The 14802-nt window shown below is 37.0% G+C and overlaps 1 protein-coding gene across 1 annotated transcript in view; it reads left to right on the top strand.

Annotated features, from left to right (window-relative positions):
- Positions 1-14802, top strand: part of LOC141279433 (olfactory receptor 56A1-like) — a 37522-nt gene that overhangs the window by 17371 nt on the left and 5349 nt on the right. Inside the window, 1 exon segment of the mRNA XM_073809434.1 lies at positions 298-362. Within this exon segment, the coding sequence (XP_073665535.1) occupies positions 298-362 (65 nt within the window).

Here is a 14802-nt window from a genome sequence, read left to right as displayed (position 1 = left end):
CCTATCTATGTCATTGGATATGAAGTGAATTTCTTAACAGCATACGATTGGGGTGTGTTTTCTTTTTTTTTTTCCATCTACTTTGCCAGTCCCTGTTTTTTTAACTTGTGTGTTTAGACCATTCATGGTTCAGGTAATTTTTAATATATTAGGGCTTAAGTCTGACATTTTATTATTTGTTTCTTTGTCTCAGTCCTCTGTTTCTGTTATTTAAGGTTTTTTTTTATGTGGACCATTTTTAAAGTCTTTATTGAATTTGTTACAATATTGCTTCCGTTTTATGTTTTGGTTTTTTAGCCTCAAGGCGTGTGGGAGCTTCGCTCCGCCACCAAGGATGGAACCCATACCCCCTGCATTGGAAGGTGAAGTCTTAACCATTGGACTGCCAGGGAAGTCCCTCTGTTTCTGTTTTCTTGCCTTTCTGTGGGTTACTTGAAGATTTTTAGCATTCCTTCTTGATTTATTTGTAGAGTTTTTGAGTGTATGGCTTTGTATAGTTTTCTTTGTGGTTGCTCTATTAATATATGCATGTATGATACACAGTCCACTGACAACAATATTTTACCACTTTTAATGGTAAAACCTTAGTTCCATTTAGCACCTTTACTCTTCCCATTTTAAAATATTATTTCTTGAATGTCAGATGGTGTAAGAACTTTCATTTTAATCATTGCATGTGATATAAAAAATTCATGGGAAGAAGCATTTACCCATATTCCTACTCTTTTCATTACTCTTTATTCTTTCTTGATGCTCCAAATAATCCTTCCTCTGACGTTTGTAGACACCCATGTAACCCACACTCCTCTCAATATATAGAATGTTTTCATCAGATAAAGTGCCTTCTGCTTCCTCCTACCCCAGAGGCAATCACTGTTATGATTTTTATCACCATAGACAGGTTTTTATCTGTGTGGAACCTCATATAAATGGAATCATGCTGTATATAGCCTTTTGTGACTGGTCTATTTCATGCAACATAATGGTCTTGAGTTTAACCTGTGTTGTTGTATGTTTTAGTAGTATAAAAAATTTATTTTATATTGGAGCATAGTTGATTAACAATGTTGTGCTAGTTTCAGGTGTACAGCAAAGTGATTCAGTTATACACATACATGTATCTATTCTTTTTCAAATTCTTTTCCCGTTCAGGTTATTACTGAATATAGAGCAGTGTTCCCTGTGCTAAACAGTAGGTCCTGGTTGGTTATCTAATTTTTCTTTTTAACATCTTGGAGTATAATTGCTTTACAATGTTGTGTTAGTTTCTGCTGTATAACAAAGTGAATCAGCTATACGTATACATATATCCCCATATCCCCTCCCTCTTGTGTCTCCCTCGCACCCTGCCTTTCCTATCCCTCTAGGTGGTCACAAAGCATTGAGCTGATCTCCCTGTGCTATACAGCTGCTTCCCACTAGCTATCTATTTTACATTTGGTAGTGTATATATGTCAATGCCACTCTCTCACTTTGTCTCAGCTTACCCATCCCCTTCCCCGTGTCCTCAAGTACATTCTCTACATCTGTATCTTTATTCCTGTCCTGCCCCTAGGTTCTTCAGAACCATTTTTTCTTTAGATTCCATATATGTTTGTTAGCATATGGTATTTGTTTTTCTCTTACTGACTTACTTCACTCTGTATGACAGTCTCGAGGTCCATCCACCTCACTCATCCACCTCACTACAAATAACTCAATTTCGTTTCTTTTTATGGCTGAGTAATATTCCATTGTATATATGTGCCACATCTTCTTTATCCATTCATCTGTCGATGGACACTTAGGTTGCATCCATGTGCTGACTATTGTAAATAGAGTTGAAATGAACATTGTGGTACATGACTTTTTTGAATTATGGTTTTCTCAGGGTATATGTCCAGAAGTGGGATTGCTGGGTTGTATGGTAACTCTATTTTTAGTTTTTTTAGGAACCTCCATACTGTTCTCCATAGTGGCTATATCAATTTACATTCCCAACAACAGTGCAGGAAGGTTCCCTTTTCTCCACACCCTCTCCAGCATTTATTGTTTGTAGATTTTTTGATGATGGCCACTCTGACTGGTGTGAGGTGATACCTCATTGTAGTTTTGATTTGCACTTCTCTGATGATTAGTGATGTTGAGCATCCTTTCATGTGTTTGTTGGCAATCTGTATATCTTCTTTGGAGAAATGTCTATTAAGGTCTTCTGCCCATTTTTGGATTGGATTGTTTGTTTTTTTGATATTGAGCTGCATGAGCTGCTTGTAAATTTTGGAGATTAGTCCTTTGTCAGTTGCTTCATTTGCAAATATTTTCGCCCATTCTGAGAGTTGTCTTTTCGTCTTGTTTATGGTTTCCTTTGCTGTGCAAAAGCTTTTAAGTTTTATTAGGTCCCATTTGTTTACTTTTGTTTTTATTTCCATTTCTCTAGGAGGTGGGTCAATAAGGATATTGCTGTGATTTATGTCATAGGGTGTTCTGCCTATGTTTTCCTCTAAGAGTTTTATAGTGTCTGGCCATACATTTAGGTCTTTAATCCATTTTGAGTTTATTTTTGTGTATGGTGTTAGGGAGTGTTCTAATTTCATTCTTTTACATGTAGCTGTCCAGTTTTCTCAGCACCACTTATTGAAGAGGCTGTCTTTTCTCCATTGTATATTCTTGCCTCCTTTATCAAAAGTAAGGTGACCATATGTGAGTGGGTTTATCTCTGGGCTTTCTATCCTGTTCCATTGATCTATATTTCTGTTTTTGTGCCAGTACCATACTCTCTTGATTGCTGTAGCTTTGTAGTATAGTCTGAAGACCAGGAGCCTGATTCCTCCAGCTCCGTTTTTCTTTCTCAAGATTGGTTTGGCTATTCAGGGTCTTTTGTGTTTCCATACCCATTGTGAAATGTTTTGTTCTAGTTCTGTGAAAAGTGCCATTGGTAGTTTGATAGGGATTGCATTGAATCTGTAGATTACTTTGTGTAGTATATTCATTTTCACAATGTTGATGCTTCCTATCCAATTTCATGGTATACCTCTCCATCTGTTTGTATCATTTTTAATTTCTTTCATCTTTGTCTTATAGTTTTCTGCATACAGGTCTTTTGTCTCTTTAGGGAGGTTTATTCCTAGGTATTTTATTATTTTTGTTACAGTGGTAAATGGGAGTGTTTCCTTAATTTCTCTTTCAGATTTTTCATCATTGGTGTATAGGAATGCAAGAGATTTCTGTGCACTAATTTTGTATCCTGCTACTTTACCAAATTCATTGATTAGCTCTTGTAGTTTTCTGGTAGCATCTTTAGGATTCTCTATGTATAGTATTGTGTCATCTGCAAACAGTGACAGCTTTACTTCTTCTTTTCTGATTTAGATTCCTTTTATTTCTTTTTCTTCTCTGATTGCTGTGGCCAAAAGTATGTTGAATAATAGTGGTGAGAGTGGGCAACCTTCTCTTGTTTCTGATCTTAGTGGAAATGATTTAAGTTTTTCAGCATTGAGAATGATGTTGGTTGTGGGTTTGTCATATATGGCCTTTATTATGTTGAGGTAAGTTCCCTCTATGCCTACTTTCTGGAGGGTTTTTATCATAAAGGGTGGTGAATTTTGTCAAAAGCTTTTTCTGCATCAATTGATATGATCATATGGTTTTTATCCTTCAGTTTGTTAATATGGTGTATCACATTGATTGATTTGCATATATTGAAGAATCCTTGCATTCCTGGAATAAACCCCACTTGATAATGGTGTATGATCCATTTAGTGTGCTGCTGGATTCTGTTTGCTAGTATTTTGTTGAGGATTTTTGCATCTATGTTCATCAGTGATACTGGCCTGTAGTTTTCTTTTTTTGTGTGACACCTTTGTCTGGTTTTAGTATCAGGGTGATGGTGGCCTCATGGAATGAGTTTTGGAGTGTTTCTCTCTCTGCTATATATTGGAAGACTTTGAGAAGGGTAGGTGCTAGCTGTTCTGTAAATGTTTGATAGAATTCTCCTGTGAAGCCATCTGGTCCTGGGCTTTTGTTTGTTGGAGGATATTTAATCACAGTTTCCATTTCAGTGCTTGTGATTGGTCTGTTTAAATTTTCTCTTTCTTCTTTGTATAGTCTCGGAAGGTTGTGCTTATCTCAGAATTTGTCCAGTTCTTCTAGGTTGTCGATTTTATTGGCATATAGTTGCTTGTAGTAATCTCTCATGATCCTTTGTTTTTCTGCAGTGTCAGTTGTTACTTCTCCTTTTTCATTTCTAATCCTGTTGATTTGAGTCTTCTTCCTTTTTTTCTTGATGAATCTTGCTAGTGGTTTTTCAATTTTGTTTATCTTCTGAAAGAACCAGCTTTTAGTTTATTGATCTGTGCTATTGTTTCTTTCATTTCTTTTTCATTTATTTCTGATCTGATCTTTATGATTTCTTTCCTTCTGCTAACTTTGGGGTCTTTTTTTTATTCTTTCTCTAATTGCTTTAGGTGTAAGGTTAGGTTGTTTATTAGAGATTTTTCTTGTTTCTTGAGGTAGGATTGTATTGCTATAAACTTCCCTCTTAGAACTACTTTTGCTGCATCCCATAGCTTTTGGGTCGTCGTGTCTCCATTGTCATTTGTTTCTAGGTATTTTTTGATTTCCTCTTTGATTTCTTCAGTGATCTCTTGGTATAGGAGCGTATTGTTTAGCCTCCATGTGTTTGTATTTTTTACAGGTTTTTTTCCTGTAATTGATATCTAATCTCATAGTGTTGTGGTCAGAAAATATACTTGATATGATTTCAATTTTCTAAAATTTACCAAGGCTTGATTTGTGACCCAAGATATGATCTATCCTGGTGAATGTTCCATGAGCACTTGAGAAGAAAGTGTATTCTGTTGTTTGGGGATGGAATGTCCTATAAATATCAATTAAGTCAATCTTGTTTAATGTGTCATTTAAAGCTTGTGTTTCCTTATTTATTTTCATTTTGGATGATCTGTCCATTGGTGAAAGTGTGGTGTTAAAGCCTCCTATATTATTGTGTTACTGTGGATTTCCCTTATTTTGGCTGTTAGCATTTGCCTTATGTTTTGAGGTGCCTCTATGTTGGGTGCATAAATATTTACAATTGTTATATCTTCTTCTCGGGTTGATCCCTTGATCATTATGTAGTGTCCTTCTATGCCTCTTGTAATACTCTCTATTTTAAAGTCTATTTTGTCTGATGTGAGAATTGCTACTCCAGCTTTCTTTTGATTTCCATTTGCATGGAATATCTTTTTCCATCCCCTCACTTTCAGTCTGTATGCCTCTCTAGGTTTGAAGTGGGTCTCTTGTAGACAGCATATATATGGGTCTTGTTTTTGTATCCATTCAGCCAGTCTATGTCTTTTGGTTGGAGCATTTAATCCATTTACATTTAAGGTAATTATCAATATGTATGTTCCTATTACCATTTTCTTAATTGTTTTGGGTTTGTTATTATAGATCTTATCCTTCTCTTGTGTTTCCTGCCTAGAGAAGTTCCTTTAGCATTTGTTGTAAAGCTGGTTTGATGGTGCTGAATTCTCTTAGCTTTTGCTTGTCTGTAAGGTTTTAATTTCTCTGTCAAATCTGAATGAGATCGTTGCCAGGTAGAGTAACCTTGGCTGTAGGTTGTTCCCTTTCATCACTTTAAATATGTCATGCCACTCCCTTCTGACTTGCAGAGTTTCTGCTGAAAGATCACCTGTTAACCTTATGGGTATTACCTTGTATGTTATTTGTTGCTTTTCCCTTGCTGCTTTTAATACTTTTTCTTTGTATTAAATTTTGATAGTTTGATTAATATGTTTCTTGGCATGTTTCTCCTTGGATTTATCCTGTATGGGACTGTCTGTGTTTCCTGGACTTGATTGACTATTTGCTTTCCCATGTTTGGGAAGTTTTGAACTATAATCTCTTCAAATATTTTCTCAGTCCCTTTCTTTTTCTCCTCTTCTGGGACCCCTATAATTCGAATGTTGGTGTGTTTAATGTTGTCTCAGAGACTGTCCTCAATTCTTTTCATTCTTTTCTCTTTATTCTGCTCTGCAGTAGTTATTTCCACTATTTTATCTTCCAGGTCACTTATCCATTCTTCTGCCTCAGTTTTTCTGCTATTGATTCCTTCTAGAGAATTTTTAATTTTATTTATTTTGTTGTTCATCATTGTTTGTTTGCTCTTTAGTTTTTCTAGGTCCTTGTTAAACATTTCTTGTATTGTCTCCATTCTATTTCTAAGATTTTGTATCATCTTTACTGTCATTACTCTGAATTCTTTTTCAGGTAGACTGCCTATTTCCACTTTATTTGTTTGTTCTGATGGCTTTTTACCTTGCTCCTTCATCTGCTGTGTGTTTCTCTGTCTTCTCATTTTGCTTAACTTATTGTGTTTGTGGTCTCCATTTTGCAGGCTGCAGGTTTACAGTTCCTGTTGTTTTCGGTGTCTGCCCCCAGTTGTTAAGGTTGGTTCAGTGGGTTGTGTAGACTTCCTGGTGGAGGCAACTGGTGCCTGTGTTCTGGTGGATGAGGCTGGATCTTGTCTTTCTGGTGGGCAGGACCACATCCTGTGGTGTGTTTGGGGATGTCTGTGAACTCATTATGGTTTTAGGCAGCCTCTCTGCTAATGGGCGGGGTTGTGTTCCTGTCTTGCTAGTTGTTTGGCATTGGGTGTCCAGCACTGGAGTTTGCTGGTGTTTGAGTGGAGCTGGGTCTTAGCATTGAGATGGAGATCTCTGGGGGAGTTCTCGCTGATTGATATTATGTGGGGCTGGGAGGTCTCTGGTGGTCCAATGTCCTGAACTCAGCTACCCCATCTCAGAGGCTCACGCCTGACACCCAGCTGGAGCACCAAGACCCTCTCAGCCACACGCCTAGTCGTTACAAGAATTCCAGTGTCTCCTTTCTCTTTCCTCTCCTGGCATGTAATAATAACTGCTGGGCCTCAGGTTCTCCTGAACATATCAATATGATCAGTAGCACAAGATGATATCTGGTCCTCCTAATGCAGCGCCGCCTGCAGCAGCAACTTCTTCCAGCTCCTCCCAGAGGTGGCTTTAAATACACGGGAGACTCTCTATAGAAACACCTATTTCTATTTCCTCTGTTTCTATTTCAGCATTTGTGATTCCAGAAAGCACATAATACTTGGATAGTGAACATTTCCTACCCAGTTTCTGTTGTTCTAGTATCAAAATTCATTTACCTAGTACAGGTAGCTAACATTCTTAGGTACCTAACTTTGTATCTAAACATTTATATATTTAAATCATTTCACCTGCATAACAATACTGCAGAGCAGGGATTATTCTTCCCCTTTATATATTAGAAAACAATAATTTATGGAAAAATATTGACAAAGGTCACATCTGGTGAGTGGTGGAGCATCAATACAAGTGCAAGTCTATCTGTCTCCAGAGCCTTTCTGACACAGCACTCCTTCCTTGCATACAATTGAAGCTCTAGTTCTGCTCTGCAGGCCACGATCTCTGGGCCATTTTTGTGAATCTGCTGCTGCCGAGAGATATCTTCTCTCTAGATTCTCTCCCTTGAGAGTCTGGAAGAACTAAGGAGAGGCACAGAACTCAGAGAGGTTACCATCTTTATCTCATCATGACTGTTCCAGCTTCTGTTACAAAAGGATAATATTCATAATGATACTGCTTATGCCCAGAAGAATCCTCACACACCTTCACACTCTTTATGGAAAGGCCAGGGCACTGAGGACCCAAGTGGAGGTAGATGTGGGGAATGAGAAGACCAGTAATGTGGGAAATGGTAAAGCTGATTGTGGTGGTATAGGGGACATTCTGTTTGCTCAAAATTATGTACCATACAGTCTGGAGCTGCACTCAAGGGCCTCAAATGAAGAGAGTATAAGTATGGCATATGGTTAAATTTCTGGATGTCACAATCTGGTGAATATGGGTGAGAAAACAATATATTATTGTAGTTGGTAGGCAGTGGTGTCATTATTTACATCAGTAGTAGGAAATTTAAGGTTTGGGGCTCATCCAGTAGGCGTACCCAAAGGTCAGACAAAATTCTTATTTGTAAAATTCCATAGACTGAAAGCAAGGGCCACTCTATTAAGAGGTCCTTAAACACTGGTTCCAGTGAGTAGATTCCAAAATTCTTAAAGGCCTTTGAAATGTAGATAGTACTAATCCATTGTTTTCAACAAATATGATCTCTGTTTTTGAAATGTCTCTTGACTGGTAAATTGAAGATATTGGATTTGAAAAGGTATTTATTATATGGCATTAGAGTATTAAAAAACGTGGTGAAAAGTGAGAGCTGGAAGGCTCTTGATTTCTTTAATTGCAAAAGGCAAGAAAAATTGGTTAGAAATTATATTTTAAGGAATTTCTTTAAAGAATAAGCAGAACTTGATTATCAGTTGGATATGTGAGAGGGAGAGAAAGATGACTATATTTTCATGCTGACACTTCTGTGGGTTTTATCTCCAGTCTTTGGTTTTTCGAGGAATATTGGCATAAGGTTCTCTTCTTATGAGTGAAGACAGAGATTGGGTTCCCCAGAGCCCAACATAATTAACCTGGAGGCCTGGTCATGTAGCTGTCCTTGCTTAACTCTCTAACTCTGTGAATAAAAGATTGACAGTTACATGTTCTTCCCTGAGACACTCATATTAATTCTGAGTACACATCCTATTGTCTGTCTCTGCACACAGGGAAGAAAATTTTGATAGACTCTCCACTTAAAAATAAATCTAAGGGCCATTCTTAATCTTGAAGGTCCTGAAGTAGTCACATCTCATTTGATTTCCCATTTCTACACACCACTGCCCTTCCTCCAGTCCTAAAATCTATTTTCTTAAAATTTCTTGGAGATATATATATATATATATATATATATATATATATATATACACACACATACATATTTAAACTTTTTATTTTATATTGGAGTATAGCTAATTAACAATGTTCTGATATTTTCAGGTGCACAGCAAAAGTGACTCAGCCATATATATATTTCTTGGGTATATTTTAGAGTCTCCAAATTGCTGTAACCTCAGGTTCCCCCAGAAGTGTATTCCCTTTTATTGTGGTATATAGTCCTCCTAAGATACCAAGTCTTCAGATGTAAAACATATCTCTCCTGGCTGTGGGTAGAGTAGAGGGCTTATGCAGTCACAAATCCAACCCTGAACCCAGGGAGGTGTCGGAGGTTGGATGGTGCTTTCATCTGTTTGTCCAGCATGATTATACATATTCAAGAGGGACTTTAGCTTTTAAATATGGAGTGCCAAGGTCTAGATTTATCCTCTCACTTGAAACAATAATAACAAAACCTGGACAAAATATATGAAACAATGGTTCTGAAGACAATGGACATTAGGCAATGGAGGATAGGAAACAAATGAGGTAAGTTCATTTTACTGGAGAAAGATTGTTGCAGTGTTCTGGAGAGGGATTCCAGGCCATGTCAAAGGGAGGGTGAACTTCAGCATAGCCTAACAGTCTTCCTGTGTTGAGGACATGGGAGTCAGGGGAGGCCAGTGCAGCTGGAATTCACAGGGTAGAGTACTGGAGAAAAGAGAATTGCCTAGAAAGAAAATTCCAAAAATCAATAGAGGGACCCCCTTAAGTATTCAGCAGAGTACTGATCGGTGCATGCATGTGTGGAAATTCTCCAAAAATATTTGAGAAAACAAAGAACTCACATAACCACCCCCAAAGGGAACTTGGGACGGACTTTCAGAGTTTTCTATTGAGACTTGTGTGCCAGGCCTTCTTCCTCTTTCATCAACTAGTCACTGGATGGGGGTTGCCCCAGGGAGGGAGCATAACCTTGGAGGAGGCAGCCCCCTTTCGCCAAGGGCAATGCACTGAGAGGAACACAGCCAAATGCCCTTGTCATTGCTGCAGTTCAGTGTAAAAGAGGAAGTGCTGACCAGCACAATACATCAAGGAAGAAAGAGGAGTTTTAAGGATCAGAATAAAAATGGTTAAATTAACATGAGTTTTATATGATACAATAATTTAAAATAATAAGCAATTTTTAGAACTAGTTATATGTTCAGTAAGATGTTCAAATATAAGATAAACTTGAAAAAGTCAATAGTTTTTTTTATACCAGCAAAATTATCTAAAAATATTAGAAATAAACATACCATTTACAGTAGGAAAAACTTACTAATAGGTAGAAATTGGCATCATAACAAATACACAAGACCTTTAAGGACATAATTTAAAAATTTGTTAATGTATTTAAGTGAAGATCTGATTAAATGTAGAGAAAAACAATACACGTGGGGAGGACACATGAACATTTTTAAGATGTCAGTTCTCCCCAGATTAATCGATAAATTCAATGCAATTTCAAGAAACACTCCAGCAAGATTTTCAGAGGAACGTTTGTTACAGTTTTTCTAAAATGTATATGGAAGGTGAACGTTTCACTAAATGGAAGAGAGTTTTTAAAAAGATACAAGTCACACCTTAGATTAGATAATAAAACATACTACAAACTCATGATCTATAAAATGGTTTTGCCTAAAAGGCACAGGATATAATAAAGAGTCTATAACAGACCCATGTATATAAGTTAAACAGATATAAATAATATCATATATATACATATATAAAATCTTAATATAGACATAAAAATAGGTGAAAACCACACAACAGATTGTTTACACCAGTTATTTCTAATGGGTGAGATTTTGCTGGACTTTTTTATTTTGGCCACACTGCGGGGCATGTGGGATCTTAATTCCCCGACCAGGGATCGAACCTGCGTCCCCTGCATTGGAAACGTGGAGTCTTAACTGCTGGACCACCAGTAAGTCCCTTGCTGGACTTTAAATGATGTACAATATTATAATCTGAATGCTAGAATGTCAATGTATTATTTTGTAATTGGAGGAAAAATTTAAAATGACTGTTGATTGGGCTGTATTGTTCAGAGTGAGATTCAAAAGATGAGTATTGGACTGGTGAGAAAAACCCATCAGTGTTTATAAGTAGAAAACAAATGTAAGAAGTCAATGAATTCAGGGACACATTTTTTTTATGGTAATGTATCTGATAAATAAGTTCCAAAGTGAGCTATCTTTATTCTGTAAAGACTGAATTTCTTTCCTTCATTGCACTTACATTAGTTTGCAATTCTACGTTTATTTTTAAAACTTAAAAAAATTTTCCCTTATATTTTTTCTTTTTAAAATTTTATTTATTTATCTTTTATACAGCAGGTTCTTATTAGTTATCCATTTTATACACATGAGTGTATACATGTCAATCCCAATCTCCCAATTCATCCCACCACCACCTCCCCCCCCACCCCCGCCGCCTCCCCCCACCCAGGGACACATTTAAAGGTCATCAGTTAGGAACTCATGGCAAACAGTAAAAATAAAGATGGGAGGAGAGGGAACTACAAAGCAGCCATTTCACTTTTTATGGGCTTGATTGTAGCATCCCTTTTGAAATTTTAGTTTGGCCATTAGTCTGTTCTGGTGCTACCTCTGCACAGCCCTATTGTGTTCCAGGTGCACATCTCCCAGCACAAGACAATAGAGCTGTGCTAAGTTCCCAGCAGAAACAGCTCCTGCCCTGCTTGTCCAGAGTTGTTATCTATTTGTTCTCCTCATTTCTATCTATTACCGATGAACTCAATCCTCCAGTGCAATATAAACCATCAGGAAGTGCCATACAAGCACCAGACGGCTACAATTACACCAATCCCAGACAGATTTATAAAGGGCACCAGAATAAGTTTCTGTCCATTTTCTAATGCAAGGTACCTCCCAGGCAGTTGTGTCTATAGGTGCATCAGATGAGACAAGAAGGAAATGAATTACTTATTGCCTAATTAAATTATTTGTCTAAAGTCAGTGGGAGCCTACAGACTAAAAATTCATATCTCAAATCATTTCTCTGTTGAACATATTCTTTGTCTGAAGTCTAAACTTCTCCCAAACTTTTCTCAGATTTATCCTTAATTTAAGAAATTATACTATATGTATCCCTCCTATAATTATTAATTACTTCACTTCTATGCATTTATTTTTCATGAGAATGTCATTTGCATGCAGTGGGCATCCCATGGCTGGGAAAACTGGAAATGCTTGAATACTCAGTTCAGCTTTTACTCAAAACTTAACCTTTCTTGTTTAAACTCCCAGTTTTTGACTTACCTCATGTTCATGGTTGACCCACCTCTAAAACTTAGATTCAAAACATCCTACTATCTGATTGTCACCTTCTAACTGCAGGCTCAAATTTTTAACTATCCTTAGTACAGTCACAATTGTTGGATCTAAAGATTACCAAGCCACTGAAAGAATCCCCTTCATTCTATTATATATCCCTCTCTTTACTTGACTTTATTCCTGTCAAACTTAGATTCTATGGCCCGTCATTCAATTACGCTCTTGGAAATAATCTAACCTCCTTTGTTCTCACCCTCCATTGTAGCTGCTTGAAATAATGGAAAATGATTAAATCTAAATATGTCTCCTCTGTGGAAGGTTGAAGCTTTCTAGAAAAATATCCCATAAATAAACTTGTTGACTTCACATTAAATTTATCATCACAAACTTCAAATGTAAACTCAACAATACCCAGAAATCTTACTATGTGATGCCATTACAGTAAATGGGTCCATATCCACCAGGTTATCAGAGAATCCTAAGAATTATATTTGATTTCTACATTGAATACCTCATTTCTAATTCATCTGTATATTTACTTGACTATTCTTCCAAAATTTTGCCACTCAAATTTATTTCCTGTGCCACCAATCTGGTCCAGGCCACCATCTCTTGCCTGGACCAAGTAATAGTCTTCTGATTGGCTTCTCTGCTTCTACTCTTGTTTTTCTTCCCATTCATCATATCTCTATTCCTTAAGGCCTTTTTGATCCCACTTATCTAAAGTAATACTCCCGTAATAATGCTCTATGATGGCATATGACAGGATTTTATATATTTTCTTTTGTAAAATTACCAAAGCTTTCTGCATTTTAACTGTATGATCAAAAGAATAAAATTAAAACATATTTAATTAAGAAATAGAAAATATATTCATGTAGTTCAAAGTTTTAAAAATTAAAAAAGGTATTCAGTAAAAGTAATTCTTTCTCTATATCAGTATTATTTCTGACTGCATATAATAGTTTAAGGTGGCTGCTAGAAATTCAGGCATCAATCCTGTGCCTGTTCCATGTGGAAGCAGGGAGGGTAAATGACCTTCATGTCTCTGCTGAGTTAGTTCACATTAGAGAGTTTTCTTGGAAACTTTGTAAAATGACATCTACTAACATTTGGAATCTGAGAGGTATAGTACTTTGTCAGTATACATGAGTACCCAAATAAAATAATGTTTTTTTGTTACTAAGGAAGAATTGGGGCATTGGGGAAATAACCAGCAATCTCTAACATACCATTTTTACTCCTGTCTGCCAAGTTTGACACATTTGTCTTTCTCAGAAGGAATTACTCTTACAGGTTTCTTGTGTATCCTTCCAGAGGTAATTTGATTATATCTAAGAACAAATAAGAAAGTGTATATATACATACACTTTTTTATATTGCATTCTTGGTATAGCATTACAAAATTATTTTGTGTAGCATTCTATGTACTGCTTTTGTCACTTGCTTCTTTGCTAAACAACATATCTCAGAAATTACTCAAAGAAGTACATTTAGAGATGCCTATTTTCTTTTAACAACCACATGATTGGAATGAACTCTTGGTGAAAACAGGGATCATGTTTGCCTTATTTACCATGTACACAGTGTCTAATACAGTTTGTGGAGCATAGTAGGTAGTATTTGTTTGATGGATGGTCACACAAATAGCAAATGTCAGAGCTAGGATTCAAATCTGCTTGTGATTTGTATGATTTTATTCCCATATTTTATCTACAACCTTGATGTGTTAAGTTAGATTGTCAGATTTCCTTATGTTGAACTCTCTCTGCATTTTTTAGGGGATAAATATATTTATCAATTAAACAAATCTTAACAGTTTTCTGAACTCTATGCACTAGGATTTTGTTTAGGATTTCAATAGCTATAGTCACATTTATCAGAATAGTGGCGACAGTGGGGATGAGTCATTTAGAACACAGACATTGGAGTCAGATTGATGTGGCTGTGAATGGAGGCTAACTGTGTGACTTTGGGCAAGGCTCCATCTCTCTATCTATCCCCGACACACAGTAGGGTTAATAGTTTCTACTCCAAAGAGTTCCTCTTTCATATCTAAGAGAGATGATTCAATGAGAAAAATTAGATAAAGAACTTAAGCAGTTTAGGTTGCTCATAAAGCACTCAGAACATTGGAGTTATTATTGTAATAAAGACTCTATTGTCTCTTTCCTACATCTTCAACCATGTCTGTGAGTCAGGCTTATGCACCAGATCCCTGGCTTCTGGCTCCTCGGCAAGTTCTTACCTCAGTTTCAAACCACTCCATCTTTCATATCCTCACTTCCTACCTGCAGGAGCATGATACAACACAGTTCCCAAAGGACTCAGCTTTTTTTTTTTTTTTTTTGCAATACGCGGGCCTCTCACTGTTGTGGCCTCTCCCGTTGCGGAGCACAGGCTCCGGACGCGCAGGCTTAGCGGCCATGGCTCACGGGCCCAGCCGCTCCGCGGCATGTGGGACCTTCCCGGACCGGGGCACGAACCCGTGTCCCCTGCATCGGCAGGCGGACTCTCAACCACTGCGCCACCAGGGGAGCCCTATCTAGAGTATTTTTAATTTCATTTATTGTGTTGTTCATCGTTGCTTGTTTCATCTTTAGTTCTTCTAGGTCCTTGTTCAATGTTTCTTGCATTTTGTCTATTCTATTTCCAAGATT

This window comes from Tursiops truncatus, chromosome 8, assembly GCF_011762595.2.
Source record: "Tursiops truncatus isolate mTurTru1 chromosome 8, mTurTru1.mat.Y, whole genome shotgun sequence".
Taxonomy (NCBI): Eukaryota; Metazoa; Chordata; class Mammalia; order Artiodactyla; family Delphinidae; genus Tursiops; species Tursiops truncatus.
Note: the sequence above shows the minus strand (reverse complement) of the source record. Positions and strands in the feature narration are given on the sequence as shown.